Below are 21,524 nucleotides of genomic sequence, written 5' to 3' on the forward strand. Positions count from 1 at the left end.
CCTAAATGCCAGACATGTTAGAAGAATTAGTCATGTTCAAACTTTGGTCACAGAGGACCCTTTCTTTATCAATATAGAGAGCCCCTGCACATCCAACAACAGTCTGAGATAATAAAACATCCATGTAACTTCACCGGATAAAAGTGTATCTTTGCCCAGAGAAATCAGAAATCATCTGCCAAACTCTAAAATTCACCTTACATTGCTCATCGTTTAAAATAAATGACAGGTTTTTATCAGGTTTGCTATTTAAGAATTTTTTTCCTAGGCTTGAAGTGTAATAGATCCTCAATGAGAGTTTGTTGGCAACCCAGAGAACACAATCTGTAGTAAAACACTGGCCATGTGTGTGCCCAGGAGAGAGGCATTTGTGCATATATTTGATGCCACTTACACTTCCATTTTTATCACTGGAACCATCAGGCTTACACAGTCACCTAAAGCCATGATTACTTTCCATGAGAGTAAGTATATTCTTATTTGGTAACTTCAGTTTCTTTCTTCATTCAACATTCTAGTTCTTTGGCTTCTGCAAAATATCAGACTGATCTACTTAAATATGAGAAGGCAATAAATTAACTCGGAAATCTCTGAAAAAGCAAATAGTTATTTATAATGTTAATTTGTTTTAGAAAAATTTTAAGGGATTGGATTTACTGGAAATATTTAATACACACATCGGTAGAGGTGAGTCAGCATCTGTTCACTTTTTTTTAATCCTTAGTATCTACAGCAATACAATCATATAATAGGTTCTCAATAAATATGTTTTTATTTAATTTATGAGTAGTCATAGAAACAGGAGGGACAAACAGAAGTGATCTATCTGCCCCAAAACATCGTACTTATCAATCAATATATATTTATACCAAGATGTAACTGTGCCTTCATTAGAGTGCCAAATTATTAGCAACGTTGTCCTTAGTGAGCAATGAACTAATTATAAACCCAAATATTCATTGAACTACACTAAATTAAAAATACACCTGAATTAAAGGCATTTACTGGAACATTCATGTAATATCCCAGGATCACAGAAGATAAGTGTTGATGATGAGAAAGAGAGTTTGGGAATCTAGGACAGTGCTCTGAGTTATGATGCCACAATGAAGCTCTCTTTAAGAATTTTCTCAGTTTGGTTAAAAAAGTTCAATTTCTATAATCTTGTCTAAAAGGGTACCTAGTTATCTGTTAATTATTTCCCCCCTGAGCATAGGTTAGTGGTCTTTTCTGCAGAGGTGCCTACAATGCAAGGTAATTTCCTATCTCTAGCACTCTGATGCTGTTATATGTTACTGTATTGATAGAAGTAACATGCTTCAATTCACCAGACATTAGAAAAGCACATTTCTAGGTTTCTTGTTGGGTACATATCACTAGAAATAAGTGAAACTATTCATATAACAAATTAATTAGTTTTTCCATAAGGAATCCTTTTCTTCCTTGGAATGCAGGGAAAACAAAGGACAGACTCTTTGTTTACAAAAGGAAATAGCTGCCCATAGAATTAATTACCTAATGATAGTTGAGAAAGAAACGTGAAATACCTATTGCCTCATGTCCAAAATTGCAGTCTCAATTCTGCCCTTAGTATTTCTTTACAGAATATTGAATGGGTTTTCAGAAGCACCAATATTCACAAGCTTTAGAAAGAATTCAGGAAAGGGGTGCCTGGGTGGTTCAAGTCATGCTCAGTGTTGTGAGACTGAGTCCTGCCTGGGCTTGTGTGGAGCATGGAGCCTGCTTAAGATTTTCTCCCTCTCCTTTTGCTCCTCCCCACAAGTTCATGTGCATGCTCTTGCACTCTCTCACTCTCTCTCTCTCTCAATAATGTCAACTTGTCAACACTGACGAGTTAGTCATAAGAGCTATCTTGAGAATAGTCATAGACTACAGTGGGAATGTTAGAGGAAAAGCTACTTCTATCTTAAAGGATTATAGATAGATTCCTAGTGAAATTTATACCTTAACCAACACTTGAAAGAGGGATAGGGAGGGTAGGGACTGCAAGTATAGAGATCACTTAAGACAAAAGGATCAGCATATGGAAAATTCCACAGATAATTTTAAGCATAGCCTTTTATTGGAACTACAAGTAAATAAGTGAAGCAAATGGAATCAGGAGATGTGAAACCAGAGGCCTAACTCTATAGACTGTACTCTATTACTTTGGTATACTATGTCTTTTTTTATTGAAATATAATTAACAGACTTCTATTAGTTTCAGGTGTGCAATATAATGATTTGACAATTCTGTACATTCTCAGTGCTTATCAAGGTAAGTATACTCTTAATCATCTTTATCTATTTCACCTAGGCTCCACCCACCTACCTCCTGGCAACCACCATTTTGGCCTCTCTATTTATGAGTCTGTTTTTGTTATGTTTGTCTCTTTTTTCTTTGTTTGTTCATTTGCTTCTTAAATTCCACATGAATGAAATCATATTGTATTTGTTTTTCTCTGACTTATTTCATTTAGCATTATATCCTGCAGATCCATCCATGTTGCTGTACATGGCAAGATTTCATTCTTTTTATGCCTGAGTAATATTCCATTGTATATTATGTGGTATATACATACTAGGATAGTAAGACAGTTGCCAGTGCAAGGAGAATAGAATATAACCAGGAGAATAGAACAAAAAATTGGGTAAATTGTTTGAATTAATACAGGAAATATTAGAAAGATCTCCATATGCCCACTGAGAAACTTAAATTTTATAATGAAGGCAAAAGGGAGTGAGGGAAAGGATTAAAATTACTGTTTGAGTTACAAAATTTCCATTTTCAAACTCTTAAAACAATAAATAAAAGTTTATTTTTTAATCCAACTTAATACCAGTCTGTTCTCTCTACCTAAACCCATCACCTCATTCTAGTGAATTGTTATCATATATCTGTTGACACCCTCAGCTCAGCTTCACCTTAATTCTGATACATTTGCACAGTTTTTATATTAAGAGGTAAAGAAATATCAGTATCCGTCAGAGCTGACATTATCAAAATATCCATCATCTCTTCAGGTCCTCAAATACCTATTCTGTGTTTTACTACTGTGGAATCCATCTCCTATTTCCCTTCCTGTATTACTCTTACAGTCCAGTGGTTTCCTATAAAAGCTTTAAGACACTTCTAGTGTTTCTGCAGCAAATTGCAATACAGGAAAAATTTATGAAGTATCAAACATCCCTTTTTAATTTCCAGCCACCATTAGGCATGAGGACACCATTCTTCTAATTCTATACCAGTCTTTTTTTATATATATTTTTATTTATGACAGTCACACACAGAGAGAGAGAGAGAGAGAGAGGCAGAGACATAGGCAGAGGGAGAAGCAGGCTCCATGCACCGGGAGCCTGACGTGGGATTCGATCCCAGGTCTCCAGGATCACGCCCCGGGCCAAAGGCAGGCGCCAAACCGCTGCGCCACCCAGGGATCCCTATACCAATCTTGAGAATGGGAAAACTATGTGTCTTTCTAAAGCCTTTTAGCCTATGTACAAGGAGCAAATAATTGTTCCTATTATTTTCCTCCTGAGATCTCTACAAGGAATAAAAACATCTGCACCAATTTCTTTCTTTCCTTCTGTTATCCTCGCTCTATATCACTGGAAGAGAGCAGAGGGCCCCAAACATAGAAATCTCATTCAGAACCATCAAATTCTCTAATTTATCCCTCAACTCTCTTATCCCCCGGTAAACAAATTTCATAAATTCTCTAAGGATGAGAAGACTTGTTATTACATATTACTCTGAATAAAATATTTATTGCCTGAAAATATTCCAGTAATCTAAATGCTTGATGCATTTGAAACTTAAAATCCAAAATATATTCCATCTTCTACTCTTTTACAATTCTTACCTAAAGCCAAAATTAATTAGCTTTCATGCAATTGAGACATGGATCAAGAGTTTTAAGGATACATTTAGTATGGGATGAATGTCAGCTAATAACAGTTCAGAAACAGTCTTATACAACACATAAAGAAGAACTAGTCAGATCCGGGCTTTTTAAAAAATGATTCTGATTGATTTTAAAATATTGAATGCAGAAGCAAGGACATATGCTTTTGCAATATTTTAGCTATGAGATAAAGACATCCAGGATAAAATTAATATTGTGAGTGAGAGAGTAAAAGAAACAAATTAAGGAGGTAACCAAAATGGCAGGACCTATTGATAAACTGAAAACAAGAGTGTAGAAAAAGGAACAATAAGGAATGTCCTTATATGAGACAGGATTGACAGAGAAGGATATACAATAGTGAGATGCCCATTTAAAATCTTGAATTGTGCACATCTACAGGACTCTCAGTAGGAAATAATAAGATAACAAAATAAGAATGTTCAGTGTAGCTAATAGTAATGAGTGTTCGCCATATTCCAAATGCAACTGTATATGCTTTATCTATACTATCTAGATTTATCACTATAACCCCAAGATGTAAATATTACTTTTACCTGAATTTTGCACATGATAAAAGCACAAGGTAAAGAAGTTAAGCAAATTTTTCAAAGACATTCAGAAAAGAAAAATGTGTAAATTCAAACCATCTAAGTCTGATCTAGATGCCCAAGAAATAAGCTGAATGTTGAAATCAGAACACTGTAAGATGTATTTTTCTCTGTAGATATAAATTTGGGAATTAGCCTATTTGAAGTCATCTTATTTATAAGAATCCCCTCATTTATAAGGGAGATCAAAAGAAAGGATTTTCTAGAGAAGAGATTTCAGATGGATCAACAACCATAGGGATTAGAAAAAGAAAAGCCACAAAAGAGAATGAAAGAGACAAAGCAGTAGGAAGAAGTTCAAGGAAATGTGAGACAGTGAGAATGAAGCTATAAAGAGTTTCACAAGTTAACAGTTTATAGTCTCATATGCAGCAGAATTTGAATTAAATGAAGACCGAATTGTGTTTAATGAGTGAAACAAGAGGGAGGCTAGTGGTGACCTTGGCTAGAGTAGTTTAAATGGTGCAAAAATTAGATGAGTTGATGTACAAATGGTTAATAGGACAGAGGAGACAATTATCATGTAGGTGAAAATGTGAAAGTATAATTAAGAAATAGCTAAAACTTCTTAAATCTGATATTGCTAAATGTCATTTATAATAAGATGGTCGATTATATTCAAACTGAAACAAAGCTAGCCAAAAACAAACAAACAAACAAAAACCAAGGATTTGACTCTTCAACTCTATAAACATACTCCTAATGTTCCCTTACTTCTCTGTAATAAATTTTTAATCAAACACATTGCTATGCAATACACACAAGGAACAACATGTCATTGTCAAATGTGTTTCCATTGTCAAATGGAAATTCAGTTTAGAATTTTAATATCAAGAATCTATCCTTACTGAGAACCCTTTGATGGGAAAAGGCAGAGGGGGAAGTTCTCAAGATCTGGAGAATAGGAAACGGTAGCAGCCAATTAGAGTATTTTACTATCAAAGAAATCTATAAGAAAGTACTGAGTGAGACAGTACAATCCCAGATCTCAGCTTGCAAGCTGGGGAGAAATTCTTCTTAGCACAAGGATATTCAAGGAAGCATCGAAATATATCATATAGATATTCTATTCTAAAAGTAGAAAGAAAATACAACCAAATGTAAATATTATAATATTAAATGTGTAAGTTTGAAGTAAAAGTCATATGGTGAAAACCTGAAAAAAATTGGACTGCTAACACATTTAAATGAATCTTTAAAAAACATATCCAATAAAAATGTATTTTTCCCCGACAAAAATGTCTTAAACTCCCAAGAAAATGAACTATATAAGCTGACACAGGATAACCTATGTGATAAGTGTTCGTTGCCTTTTTAATAACTAATACACATGTAAACTTTAATACTGGAATTATCTTACCAAATACCATTGTTAATTTTTCTTAGTTTTCTCTGCTAGAAACATGTCTACACATAGAAAATTTGAGGAGGGCAGAATTGTTGATTCAAAAGCAACTTATGAAGATAGGACTCTTTTTCAATGATGTTTATAAGACGATAAGTTGTAGATTTATTAGAAGCAGGAGTAGGACATAGGTGATTCAAATGTGAAGAGTCAGTTTGTGCGATACAAAAAGGTATTTATCATCATGCGTTTTATGGTAACTTCTCCATTAACCAGTTATATAGGAATAACTCAGATTTACTTGAAGTTAGAAGTTGGCCAGGACTTTGAGTTCTTCATATAGTCTCCCTTATTGTTTCAAGCAGATTGGGCAAAAGACAATAGTCAAGGATGAGAAACCAAACGGCACTAACAACTTTCATCTTGCTGGGACTCACAGAGGACCCTCAACTAAAAATTTTGCTTTTTATGTTTCTGTTTCTTTCCTACATGTTGAATGTATCTGGAAACCTAACCATCATCATCCTCACTCTGATTGATTCCCACCTTAAAACACCAATGTATCTTTTCCTCCAAAATTTCTCCTTCCTAGAAATTTCATTCACAACTGCTTGTGTCCCCAGATTTTTATATAGCATATCATCAGGGGACAAATCCATTACCTATAATGCTTGTGTCAGTCAACTGTTGTTTACAGACCTCTTTGCAGTAACAGAATTTTTTCTCTTGGCCACTATGTCCTATGATCGCTATGTGGCCATCTGCAAACCCCTGCATTACATGACCATCATGAGCAGAAGAGTCTGCAAGAACTTCATCGTCTTCTGTTGGGTAGCAGCACTGATCATCATTCTCCCACCAATTAGTCTAGGTTTGGGCCTGGAATTCTGTGATTCAAACATCATTGATCATTTTTGTTGTGATGCATCTCCTATCCTGAAGATCTCTTGCTCAGACACATGGTTGATAGAACAGATGGTTATAGTCTGTGCTGTGTTGACATTCATCATCACCCTCATGTGTGTAGTTCTTTCTTACATTTATATTATCGGGACCATTCTAAGGTTTCCCTCTGCTCAGCAAAGGAAAAAGGCCTTTTCCACTTGTTCTTCCCACATGATTGTTGTTTCCATTACTTATGGTAGCTGTATCTTCATTTATGTCAAACCTTCAGCCAAGGATGAGGTAGCTATTAATAAAGGGATTTCACTCCTTATTACTTCTATCTCACCAATGTTGAACCCCTTTATTTACACACTGAGAAACAAGCAAGTGAAGAAAGCTTTTCATGATTCAATTAAAAAAATCGCATTCCTATCAAAGATGTAAAGGAGAAATGAGTCAATGAATCTAACTGAAAGGAAGGATGGAAAGGCACAAAACCTAAAGCTTCTCCAGTCATACTGACACTCTCACTTTCTTTTTAAACAGCTTAATGTGAACCCTATTCCACTGTTTATTCTCCACTAAAATTAAACTCTGCATATATTTACTCTTAAATTCTGACAGAAATTGATATTTGCTAAATATGTTGCTTGTTATCACTGGAAACACAGGAAACCACGTGTTTGGGTTAGGGGGGTGGGGGTGTTGGCATATTTCTACACTGTTAGGTGTGACTATATAGCCTATGTTATAGTTAACAGAATGGTTGTGGAAGTGATGTGCACCATTTTTAGACCTGGTCTATAAAACATCTAATATGTGATTCACCAGCCCTCTTTTTTCCCATATACCAATCAGATTCCCAGGTTTCAATGACTTTGTAAGCTTCAGACTGGTGATGAATGACGTTGATCTTCCATCTCAGCTATAGTCTTCATCCAAAGCACAGGCAACCACAGCAAACTTTTTGTTTTAAGATTTTAAATGTATTCATGAAAGACACACACACACACACACACACACACACACACACACACACACAGAGGCAGAGACACAGGCAGAGGGAGAAGCATGCCCCATGCAGGGAGCCTGATGTGGGCCTCAATCCCGGGTCTCCAGGATCACGCCCTGGGCCGAAGGCAGGCGCTAAACCGCTGAGCCACCCAGGGATCCCCAACCACAGCAAACTTGATAAAGCTTCTTCTCTGCCCCACTCAACTCAGTTGTCACCAGATTTGACAGGTAAAATATTGCAGAACTATCCCTGCTATGTAGTAAGGGGCCTACATTCACAGTTACATCTATTTTGGCTAAATGGATGAAAGTATTATTAGAAGTATATACTGTTAAATTTAATACTATGGAAATTATATCTTGACTATTGTCATCTTCCTCCTCAGATACCCATAAATTCAAATATAGCCCAAAACAACCATATGAGGTAAATAGTACTACAAACAATGTATACAAACTTGTAAGTTATAATACTACCCACCTCCCTTTCACATCTTCTGGTCCTATAAACATCTTGAGCTAAGTGCTTAAATTACTTCCTTTCACATTCACTGTGAGGAGACAATTATTTAAATAAAATTCTAGACTTTTGTCAATCACCTTTTTTGAATAAACAGTGTTTAAATTGCCCTTTACAATTTTCACGGAGTCCATTGCATGGAGGCATTATAGAATATATTATGTCTATGTAATGTTTTGCTTTTCTTGACCTTTCATGTACATTGGTAGGAGTAATGTAACTGTATCAGAAAAATATCTTCAAAATACTCCACAAGGGGTTGTGTAAGTAGATATCAGTCCCTCAATCTCTTTCAGATTCCCTAAGCTTAACCGAGGGAGTAAATTTTAGCCCCCTATATAAAGATTTGCCATTCTAAAACACAATGGTCACTATACTTGAAACTCTTACAAGCTAGAATAAGTTGAATAAATCTGAGTGAGCATTTTAAGATGTGCATATTGAGCTAAAGTAGTTTTCTCACACATTATGATTGATATTTCACTGGTAATTCTTCAGCGACATCCTAATAATTGATCTTTTTTTGTCTTACTCTTTGAAAGTGTATTTCTCTGAAGGTCTGTCATTAATTAAGGTCCTTGGTCACAGCTTTGACCCACCACTGCTAAGGCAAGGCTGTTACCTGTCTGCACCTCACACCCTGGGACCTAAGGTGCAGCTATGACTAGACTGCACTGCTCTGTGCTCAGCCCACGGGGGAATGACTGTACCCTCCCTGGTAGTGGAAACAGTACATCCCAGGTGACCTTCCCAGTCATTTGGAGATGCAAGTCTTTTCACAACAAAGCTCATCTTAAAAGACTCCAAGAGGCAACTGCTCCCTCATATTTGTAGACATCAGCGCAAAGCCAGTAGAAAGATGGAAAGGAAAAGCAAGATGACACCATCAAGAGAGCACAATAATTTTCCAATTACTGAGACCAAAGAAATGGAAATCTATGAGTTATATGAAATAGAATTCAACGTATTTATTTTAAAGGGAATGAATAAGCTGTGAGGCTCTAAGTACAGTATGGATAATAGTTGAAATACAAATCATGTACTTGAAATTGGCTGAGAGATCTTAAACATTCTCACCACAAAATAAAAAATTATATACATGTTACGTGATGGAAGTGTTAATTAACTTGATTGTGGTAGCCATCTCACAATGTATATGTGTATTAAATCCTCGTTAAGTCATTATATACAATTTTATTTGACAATTATTCCTAACAAATCAGGAAAAAACACAGACAAATGCATACAAAAAATAATCAGTTAATAATAAAAACAGAAATACAAAGGCCCATGAAATCACCAACAGAAATTGCGTTGTCTTTTCTCTTGTTAAAAGATTCCTTTTTTCTTATTATGTGAATAGTTATATTTGTACTAAGCATTAATTATACATTTTACAGAATTAACAAATTAGAAAAATTGTCACTATCATCTTACAATTACTTAAAATGATGTTGAAATGAAAGAAAAGAAAGTTTCTCCTTTTCTCCTGTAACCTTGTTCTTATTATTGTGTACTTGGTCTACTTCTGATGTCAGTGTTATTTTTATGTGTCTCAGGACATTTCCCCCAGTTTTGTTTGTTCCACTCTATATTCCCAAAGTCTTACACAAGAGACTCATTAGTAATGTAAAGGACAGAACCACCAAGGACATTATGTGTTTATTTCACTTAAATGAAAATTGGGTCAATTTTGTCAATTTTGAAATATTTTCCTGTACTAGAAATATTAGGATGCTAATTTTTACAGAAACAGAGATCTTAATCTACTCATTTAAACTAGTATAAGCAAAAAAAAAAAAAAACTAGTATAAGCTTTGTAGTTAACGGGATAAAGAAAATGTTTCCTGGGCTCACAAGAAGGCAGGTTTCTGCTGAAAATTTTTCATCTTGTGTGGATGGTGGGCCATGAGTGAAAACTGCAATTGCTGAGCTCTCTGTGTGGATCTGTATTCCCAGAATGAGCTATCAGAGGCCACTAAACTATCTCCATGATAAGAAATTCCTGGATGATTTTTTACCCTTTGTAACTTGGGGTTCAGTAAGCATCTGAGATCATGATTATCAGAAAAGTATATTTTTGGTCATTTTTCCCCTTTTATGAACTCCAGAATAATGTTTTCTCTGAGGAAAGTGTCTAAAACAAAATAACAGATACAGTGTGTTATTTAATAATTTATGAAAGGTTTCAACAACCATTTATGAAGTGTGGCTTTTCAGTATGAGTGATAAATCTATGAGTCACTGCCAATCTGTTTTTATGTATCAATACAATGAAGATCATCTACGTGTCATAGCATTTGGAGAGACACTACTAAGCATCCTCTGCCACAATCTCACCCTCATTTTAAGCAAAAACTATACAAAAATAAATAAGTAAACAAAATCTATGCATAAAATGTGTAAATTTTATCTCCATTGAAAGATTTATTTCCTATCATTTTATCAGTGAGTGACCCTGCTCTGTAAGTCATTCACAATTTAATGTAAGCTCAATTTTTAATCTCTGTATCTTAATATCAATGTCAGTCTCATGTTCTTAAATAATGTGAAATATTAAGGACTGGGAGAAAATGGTGGTATTTTTTGAAGAAGAGATACCATCTTCAGTACATACAAGCTGAATGAGGTGCTCAGAATGAGGTGCTTATCTGTGATTGTGGTGATGGGAATTGAGTGTATATGTCTGGGCATCAGAAACAATTCCTTTCTGGGCAGCCTGGATGGCTCAGTGGTTTAGCGCCGCCTTCAGCCCAGGATGTGATCCTGGGGTCCTGGAATCGAGTCCTGCGTCAGGCTCCTGGCATGGAGCCTGCTTCTCGCTCTGCCTATGTCTCTGCCTCTCTCTTTGTGTTTGTCTCTCATGAATAAATAAATAAAATATAAAAAGAAAGAAACAATTCCTTTCTATACCACCATTGGAAATGTTGTGTTGTCCCTTTGTGTCTCTTAACCAGGTGTTGGGGAGCTGCAATTAACCTTTATACAAACCGTGTAACCTGTTCTTACTCTCATTTTGCTTTTATATATTCTTTAGGCTAAACTATGGGACTAGGTACAAAGTGGGAGCTGATACTTGCCTGTCTTAATTATTAATAAGAAAACATTTTAAAGCAACCAAGTGAAATTTCATGTAACCATCTAACTGAGGCCTCTAAAGCAAATGCTTTTTAATTCAGTAATGTTGGAAAAAGACAAAGTATGCAATGATTGAAGATAAGAAATACCTGTTAGCTGATATGTAAGTAATCAGATCAGAGAAACAACCAAATATATAATATTTGTTGATGCAAAGAATTTCAAATAACTGAATTACTTGTACATCATTTATTATGTTGTACATCAAACCAATGTAATATTGTGTGTGACCTATACTCAAATAAAAATATCTTTTAATAAATAAATAAGAGCACTTGGGAGCCTCAGTCATTAAAGTGTCTGACTCTTGATTTCAGGTCAGGTCATGATCTCAGGGTTGTGGGATTGAGCCCCACATTGGGCTCTGTTCAGTGGAGAGTCTGCTTGGGATTCTCTCTCTCTCTCCCTCTGCTTCTCCCCCCAGCTCTCTCTCTCTCTTAAATAAATAAATAAATAAATAAATAAATAAATCCTTAAAATTTTAAATAAATAAATGAATAAATAAAAAACATTTTATTGCTTTAATAAAAAGCAATGAGTTATAATCTTTTTGCTGGTAGAGGGTTTTTCCTTAATGTGCATAGCTGCTAACTGATGCATGGTGGTTGCTAATGGTTGCACAATTCCTTAAGAAAAGACAACAGTGAAGTTTGCCACATCAAGTAATTCTTTTCACAAACAATTCTGTTTTGTGTGATGCTACGTGATAGCACTTTACCCACAATATAACTTTCAAAACTAGAGTCAGTCCTCTCAAAGTCTGCCACTGCTTTATCAACTAAGTTTATGTAATATTCTAAATCCTTTGTTATCATTTCAACTATCTCCACAGCATCTTTGCCAAGAGTTGATGCCGTCTCAAGAAACCAGTTTCTTTACTCATGCATAGGAACAACTTTTCATCCATTAGTGAGATTGTAGCACCTTAGTTACATCTGCAGGCTCTACTTCTAATTCTTGTTCTCTTATTACTTCCACAACTATAGTTACTGCCTCCGTTGAAGTCTCATAGCCCTCAAAGACCTATATTAGGATCAGAATCAACTTTATCCAAACTCTTGTTCATGTTGCTATTTTGACCTCTTCCCATGAATCACAAATGTTCTTAATGGCATCTAGAATGGTGAATCCTTTCCAGATGGTTTTCAATTTGCCCAGGTCCATCAGAAGAATCATTTTATATGGCATCTCAAGCCTTATGAGATGTATTTCTTAAATAATAAGACTAGAAAGTTAAAATTACTCCATGATTCATGGGTGCAAAATGGATGTTGTGGTAGTAGGCATGAAAATAACATTAATCTTATTGTAAATCTCCATCAGAGCTCTTGAGTGACCAGATGCACTGTCAACAAGTAGTAATATTTTGAAAGGAATCTTTTTTTTTTTTTTTTTTTGGAGCACCAGGTCTCAATAGTAGGTTCAAAATATTCAGCAAACCATGTTGTAAACACTTTGTGCTGTCATCCAGGCTTTGTTGTTCCATTTTTAGAGCACAGACAGAGTAGATTCAACATAATTCTTAAGTTCCTTCAAGAACTTTTCCTTTGCAATCACACCTTGACTAAATGTTTGGTGCAAGAGGCTTAGCTTGCAGCTTATCTTGGCTTTGGACCTGCCTTTCTTGCTTGGCTTAATCATTTCTAGCCTTTGATTCATAGTGAAAGACCTGTGACTCTTCCTTGTACTTGAACACCTCAAGGCCATTGTAGGGCGGGTAACTGGCCTATTTCAATATTTTGTCTCAGAGACTAGGGAGGCTAGAGGAGAGGGAGAGAGATGGGGGAATGGCCAGTGGGTGGAGCGGTCAAAACACACACAACATTTATCAATTACATACTCCATCTTCTATGGGCATGGCTCATGGCACCCCAAAACAATCACAATAGGTAACATGAAGGGTCACAGATCTCCATAACAAATACGATAATAATTTAAACCTGGAAATATAGTGGGAATCATCAAAATGTGCCAAAAAGGCATGAAGTACGCAAATGCTGCTGGAAAAATAGTAATGTTAGACTTGCTTGAGGGGGGGTTGCCACAAACCTTCAATGTGTAAAAAAAAAAAAACCCTCAGTATCCAAGAAGCACAATAAAATAGGGCATGCCCATATTCATGATTCTTCTGTATTATTTAAACTATGAACTTTTTTTTTTTTTTTTTTTTTTTTTTTTAATTTTTATTTATTTATGATAGTCACAGAGAGAGAGAGAGAGTCAGAGACACAGGCAGAGGAAGAAGCAGGCTCCATGCACCGGGAGCCCGATGTGGGATTCGATCCCGGGTCTCCAGGATCGCGCCCTGGGCCAAAGGCAGGCGCCAAACCGCTGCGCCACCCAGGGATCCCCTAAACTATGAACTTTTAAGCGATCTTCTCTATTATATTTACTATTAAAAATATTTATAAATGTAAAATGTTAATACTAGAGTCATAGTATATATTACTGGTAGTTGGTTAAACATATATTTATACTAAATAAATAGTACTTAACAAATAGTATTTAACAATAATACATATATAGAGACCATATACTTAACAATAGTACCGGATGAAGAGAAAAAGGAAGCATGCTGAAAATGCAGCTAGGCAGAAATTTCAAGCATTGAGTCAACTGCTCTTGTTGAAAAGCACAAATGGTAAATGTATGCAGTTGAGCCTAACAAAGAGAGTACATTTTATTTACATAAAAGGCCAATACAGATGATCTTTCTAAAAGCACTTTCAGAGCACCTGGGTGGCAGTCATTAAGTGACCAACTCTTGGTTTCAGCTCAGGTCATAATCTCAGGTTATGAGATAGAGCCCTGCATCAGCTCCGTGCTCAGTACAGAGTCCACTTGAGTCCCTCTTGCACCTCCTCCCATTGTCCTCTCTCTCTAAGATAAAAATAAATAAATCTTAAAACAAAAGTACTTTCATTACAATGTTGATGCACAAAACAGACAAGAACTGGTTAAGTTTTAGAGAATGATTTAACAAATAAGAAGCAAAAACAGTGAGGTGAATGTGATAGAGGCTTTAGGGAAGGATTTGTTATTTTAAATCTGATTAAAATTTCAGTAACCTAGATAGTAAGGCAATTAGAAGCATTTCAACTTTACCAAGTCATAATGTGATGATAAGCAACAGTAGTTCTCTTATTTTCGTATGCACAGCTTAATTACTCAAGATGAATAGTTCTCAAGCTTTGATATGTTTCAGAATCACCCAGAGTGATAAAGTACCTAAACACTAAGGCTTATTAAAGCAGGATGGAGCCTGGGCCTTTGAATTTTTACCAAGTTCCTTTGAGATATATTAGTTATATTAGTGCATCAAAACATTGTGCTCCACTGAAGAATGAACAAAAGTGGGAATCAGGCTCATTTTTGATACTCAGAGATTGTTAGTGGATAGGAACAGAGTGTGAGTGTTTACAAGAGCCTTTTTTTGTATTAAAAATTTTCTTTAGACATAGCCATGCTAAGATTTATGAAGTTATATCGCAAAACACACAAAGTCTGCCAAAATGATCAATGTCTATACTTTTATTTAATAAAGAACCAGGACTTCAAGTAAACACATCAAACTGATGACATTGATTTTTAATTCAGCTTGTGAGTTTTGAAGAATTATTGGGCAAGGAAAGGATATTAGACTACCTGTGAAATCACCTGTAGGTCTCTTCTACTCCTGTGGCTAAAATTGCATTAAACTAGTGTATTCACATGAAAGATTAATTGATAAAAAAATTTGAGAAAGTGACAAGAGCTATAAAATTGAGGACGCTAGTACAGTAAAAACAACTTTGAGAAAACTTTTCTTCAATCAATCATGTAATACACCTCATTTAGAGATGAGGATGGCTGTGTATTCACATTTATCATTCAGCCACTTTTTTCATTTTTAATGTTAATTTTACAAACAGATTGGACTGAAGTCAGAAGCCTGTGATGAGAAATCATACAAGACTAACAACATTCATCCTTCTGGCACTAATTATGACCCACAACTTCTGATATTTACCTTTTTGATTGTCACCAAGAACCTTTTGTTTATTCATTTACTTTCAGGTAGAGCAAACTAAAAAAAAAGTCAAGGTTGGTATCTGTCCCTTTCCAGAGATATTGAAATACCCACTCTTTCAAAGGAGGTAAGAGTTTCTGGCATTACAGTGCCATGAGGATCATTTTTTTCTCCTTCTAAATATTAAATTATACAAGATAATGTATCCTAGGCCTTTCATGAGAAAGCCAATCCAATCTGTTGGACAGACCAACCTCAGAGTGTTTCCTACATGTTCAGAGAAGCTCTGAGAATAAATGTGAATGCATGAACAAAAATGAAAAGAAGTGCAGAAAATCTTTATCAAAGATTTCAACTAAGAAAGAAAATAAATTAAAGAAATTATGATTTTCTGACAGAGAAGTAAGTATAATACGTTTTGCAACATTTGTAATATTGCCCTTTGTGAAATTTTAGCCATATTTTTCTCTAAGAAAAAAAATTCACCTGCCTGTATTAAAATAAGATATATGAGTTATAGCTTATGTATTTATTTTATAAAGATTCCAAGAATATACATGAGATATTTCAATACTAAATAAGTGAATATATAAATAAGAATCCTAATATAAGAAATATCCAGAAATAACATCAGAAATAATATCACCACCAACCTCAAAGTGTGAAATAAAAACACCCATTGTGTGTGCGTGTGTGTGTGTGTATTTCTCCCTTCATATCTCCAAAGTCACGCTGCAAAAACATCATCCATTAGAAATCTCAGCCTCCTTTCAAATATTTATTGAAAGATAAACCGAAGTCCATTGGTTTTATGTCACTTTCAGTTAATTTATTGAATTCCATCTTATAATACTGTGTACTATAAGAAAAAATATTTTGAACACTGAGTAGTGCTCATAACATACTGAGTTGAGTAAGGTTACATAGTGATGCATACAGGGCCTGAGAGATAAGGAGAAAGGATGAGAGAGAAGTAGGTAGACTGAAGCAATCATTCTCCACTTCTAAATTTAATCTAATATATATGTTGAATATGTCCCCAGATTCCCTGGAAGCACTCTAGTTTTCAAACCATGAGCTTAAGTCAGCACTTATTTCTCAGGTTGGTGACTATCACCCAGTGGATTTAACAGTATATAATGGCTAACCACTAGATGTGGTTCTTCTTCTACCTCAGTATGAATAAAATATCCCCAAACCAATATCACCTATACTTTCAACCTCAAATTATAAAATAAAGGCAAAAGCATAACATGAATGATGTGATGATTTTAAAAATGAAGAGAAATTGTTTACAAAGAAATGCAATGTGGCTCAAAAGGGAATTGCTTTCACTCACTGATGTGAGATAATAAACATTGAAACACTGATTAAAAATTGAAAATATTCAAGCCCCTATTTTAGTAATTATTTCTTTTTTAATTTAATTTTATTTATTTTTTTCTCCCTTTTTTTCCCTTAATTGGAGTTCAACTTGCCAACATATAGCATAACACCCAGTGCTCATCTCGCCAAGTCCCCCCCCCACCGAGTGCCTGTCACCCAGTCACCCCAACCTGCCACCCACCTCCCATTCCACCACCCCTTGTTCATTTCCCAGAATTAGGTGTTTCTCATGTTTTGTCACCCTCGCTGATGTTTTCACTCATTTTCTCGCCTTTCCCTTTGGTTCCCTTTCACTATTATATTTATATTCCTCAAATGAATGAGACCATATAATGTTTGTCCTTCTCCGATTGACTTATTTCACTCAGCATAATACCCTCCAGTTCCATCCATGTCTAAACAAATGGTGGGTATTCGCCGTTTCTAATGGCTGAGTAATATTCCATTGGATACATAGACCACATCTTCTTTGTCCATTCATCTTTCGATGGACACCGAGGCTCCTTCACAGTTTGGCTATTGTGGACATTGCTGCTATAAATATCGTGGTGCAGGTGTCCCAGCGTTTCACTGCATCTGTATCTTTGGGGTAAATCCCCAGCAGTGCAATTGCTGGGTTGTAGGGAAGATGTATTTTGAACTTTTTGAAAACTCCACACAGTTTTCCAGAGTGGCTGCACCAGTTCACATTCCCACCAACAGCGCAAGAGGGTTCCCTTTCTCCACATGCTCTCCAACATTTGTTGTTTCCTGCCTTGTTAATTTTCCCCATTCTCACTGGTGTGAGGTGGGATATCATGGTGGTTTTGATCTGTGTTTCCCTGATGGCAAATGATGCGGAGCATTTTCTCATGTGCTTGTTGGCCATGTCTATGTCTTCCTCTGTGAGATTTCTGTTCATGTCTTTTGCCCATTTCATGATTGGACTGTTTGTTTCTTTGCTGTTGAGTTTCATAAGTTCCTTATAGATCTTGGATACTAGTCCTTTATATGATAGGTCATTTGCAAATCTCTTTTCCCATTCTGTAGGTTGTCTTTTAGTTTTGTTACTGTTTCTTTTGCTGGGCAGAAGCTTTTTACCTTGATGAAGTCCCAACAATTCATTTTTGCTTTTGTTTCCCTTGCCTTAATAGATGTATCTTGCAAGAAATTGCTGTGGCCAAGTTCAAATAGGGTGTTGCCTTTGTTCTCCTCTAGGATTTTGATGGAATCTTGTCTCACATGTAGATCTTTCATCCATTTTGATTTTGTCTTTGTGAATGGTGTAAGAGAATGGTCTAATTTCATTCTTCTGCATGTAGCTGTCGAATTTTCCCAGGACCATTTATTGAAGAGACTGTCTTTTTTCCAGTGGATAATCTTTCCTGCTTTGTCGAATATTAGTTGTAAGTAATTACTTCTTAATGCCTGAGAAGATTACTGCAGAGCAGCTTTTGCATAAACTCAGCATCAAAAAGCTCATGGTCTCTAGGATTAATATTGTGTTAGTGGATAACAATGAGGATGGAAAACAGTATCTATAAAAATACATTTTTTTAAAGAACTAAGGAAGGAAGAGAAGGCAGTTATAACTTTTGTCACAATTCTAAAGATCACTCTGCAAAGTGACTTAATTAATAAAAATACTCTAAGAAAAACACAAAGTTTTTTGTTCATGAGAGAGAATGCATCACATTTAGAATTGGTTAAATTCTAAATGGCTTAACATTTTAAGTATTAGGGTTCTAATGTAAGAATGTAACCAATTTGCTGTATGAAGAAAAAGCAAAACTCTTTTCATTTGAGTTTTTATGTGTGTGCATGAAGAAATTATTAAATAAACCATGATGTTCCTACTGAACTGAAATTTTTCCACTTCTATATAAGAATTAAAATGAAACACTATATAAAAATAAATAATATTTCTTAGTATGTACTCTTTTTAAAAAGATTTTATTTATTTATTCATGAGAGACCAGAGAGAGAGGCAGAGACAACCCTCTTACACTGTTGGTGGGAATGTGAACTGGTGCAGCCACTCTGGAAAACTGTGTGGAGGTTCCTCAAAGAGTTAAAAATAGACCTGCCCTACGACCCAGCAATTGCACTATTGGGGATTTACCCCAAAGATTCAGATGCAATGAAACACCAGGACACCTGCACCCCGATGTTTCTAGTAGCAATGTCCACAATAGCCAAACTGTGGAAGGAGCCTCGGTGTCCAACGAAAGATGAATGGATAAAGGAGATGTGGTCTATGTATACAATGGAATATTCCTCAGCCATTAGAAACAACAAATACCCACCATTTGCTTCAACGTGGATGGAACTGGAGGGTATTATCCTGAGTGAAGTAAGTCAATCAGAGAAGGACAAACAGTGTATGTTCTCATTCATTTGGGGAATATAAATAATAGTGAAAGGGAATATAAGGGAAGGGAGAAGAAATGTGTGGGAAATATCAGAAAGGGAGACAGAACATAAAGACTCCTAACTCTGGGAAATGAACTAGGGGTGATGGAAGGGGAGGAGGGCAGGGGGTGGGGGTGAATGGGTGATGGGCACTAAGGGGGGGCACTTGACGGGATGAGCACTGGGTGTTATTCTGTATGTTGGTAAATTGAACACCAATAAAAAATAAATTTATTATTAAAAAACATTTTAAGTATTAAAATAAGTAAAATCTTACTAGGAGACATATAAGACTACGATAATATAAAACAGTTAAAATTTTTCTTGGGCACCTGGGTGGCTCAGTGGTTGAGCGTCTGTCAGGTTGTGATCCCGGAGTTCCAGGATCAAGTCCTGCGTCAGGTTCCTGAAGCCTCCTTTTGTCTCCTTCTGTCTCTGCCTCTCTCTGTGTGTCTATCATGAATAAATAAATAAAATCTTTAAAAAAGAAATACTTTCTTACTTAATAATTTAAAGGCAGAATTTGACAAAGGAAAGGAATCCTATTTGATTACATGTGTATTAACCATTTTGACTGGCAAAAAGATACCCCTAAAAAATTCAAAAGTCAAATGTTGAAATGTTGAAATGACTTGGGTAACACTGAAAAAGGGACAATTTCCAAAGCAAACACCTCTTATAATTTAACAATATAAATGAAAAAAAATTAAATAGAATATTTAGAGAATATTAGATCTCATTTTGTGAAGAACATATGATTGTCAACTGTGCTAATTGTCTAATAATAAAAAATTCATATTGAAGTAAAAATTTACATTCTTAAGATGCATAAATTTTATTTTTTATTTTTTTGTATATTTTCTTATTGGAGTTCGATTTGCCAACATATAGTATAACACCCAATGCTCATCCCATCAAGTGCCCCCCTCAGTGCCCATCACCCAGTCACCCTATCCCCCTGCCCAACTCCCCTTCCACTACCCCTTGTTCGTTTCCCAGAGTGAGGTGTCTTTCATGTTTTGTCACCCTCACTGATATCTCCCACTCATCTCCTCTCCTTTCCCATATAATCCCTTTCACTATTTCTTATATTCCCCATTAGGGTGAAACCATATAATGTTTTTCCTTCTCTAACTGACTTACTTCACTCGGCATAATACCCTCCAGTTCTATCCATGTTGAAGCAAATGGTGGATATTTGTTATTTCTAATGGCTGAGTAATATTCCATTATATGTATAGACCACATCATCTTTATCCATTCATCTGTCGATGGACACCGAGGCTTTTTCCACAGTTTGGCTATTGCAGACATTGTTGCCATAAACATTGGGTTGCAGGTGTCCTGCCATTTCACTGCATCTGTATCTTTGGGGTAAATCCCCAGAAGTGCAATTGCTGGGTCGTAGGGTAGCTCTATTTTTAACTCTTTGAGGAACCTCCACACAGTTTTCCAGACTGGATACACCAGTTCATATTCCCACCAACAGTGCAAGAGGGTTCCCCTTTTCTCCACATCCTCTCCAACATTTGTTGTTTCCTGCCTTGTTAATTTTCCCCATTCTCACTGGTATCAGGTGGGATATCATGGTGGTTTTGATTTGTATTTCCATGATGATCAGTGATGAAGAGCAGTTTCTCATGTGCTTGTTGTCCATTTGTATGTCTTTAGTGAAATTTCTGTTCATGTCTTTTGCCCATTTCATGATTGGATTGTTTGTTTCTTTGCTGTTGAGTTTCATAAGTTCTTTATAGATCTTGGAAACTAGTCCTTTATCTGATAAGTCATTTACAAATCTCTTCTCCCATTCTGTAGGTTGCATTTTAGTTTTGTTGACTGTTTCTTTTGCTGTGCAGAAGCTTTTTATCTTGATGAAGTCCCAATAATTCATTTTTGCTTTGTTTCCCTTGCCGTAATAGATGTATCTTGCAAGAAGTTGCTGTGGCCAAGTACAAACAGGGTGTTGCCTGGGTTCTCCTTTATGATTTTGATGGATTCTTGTCTCACATGTAGATCTTTCATCAATTTTGAGTTTAACTTTGTGTCTGCTGTATGAGAATGGTCTAGTTTCAATCTTCTGCATGTAGCTGTCCAGTTTTTTCCCAGCACTATTGATTGAAGGGACTGTCCTTTTTCCAGTGGAGAGTCTTTCCTGCTTTGTCAAATATTAGTGACCATAGATTGAGGGTCCACTTCTGGATTCTCTATTCTGTTCCTTTGATCTATGTATCTGTTTTTGTGCCAGTACCACACTGTCTTGATGACCACAGCTTTGTAGTACAACCTGAAATCCGGCATTGTTATACCCCCGGCTCTGGGT

At 35.8% G+C, this 21,524-nt stretch overlaps 1 protein-coding gene across 1 annotated transcript; it reads left to right on the plus strand.

The window, feature by feature from the left end:
• Window positions 1-6,251: 6,251 nt before the first annotated feature.
• Window positions 6,252-7,190, plus strand: LOC144322968 (olfactory receptor 6C68-like). The gene has a single exon (XM_077913186.1). The coding sequence runs from the start codon at window positions 6,252-6,254 to the stop codon at window positions 7,188-7,190; it is 939 nt and encodes a 312-aa protein (XP_077769312.1).
• Window positions 7,191-21,524: the final 14,334 nt, after the last annotated feature.

The sequence above is a fragment of the Canis aureus genome, chromosome 11, assembly GCF_053574225.1.
Source record: "Canis aureus isolate CA01 chromosome 11, VMU_Caureus_v.1.0, whole genome shotgun sequence".
Lineage (NCBI taxonomy): Eukaryota > Metazoa > Chordata > Mammalia > Carnivora > Canidae > Canis > Canis aureus.

What these genes read in the sequence shown, in the direction of transcription:
- LOC144322968 (XM_077913186.1), top strand. Translation starts at nt 6,252, where the DNA reads ATGAGAAACCAAACGGCACTAACAACTTTCATCTTGCTGGGACTCACA.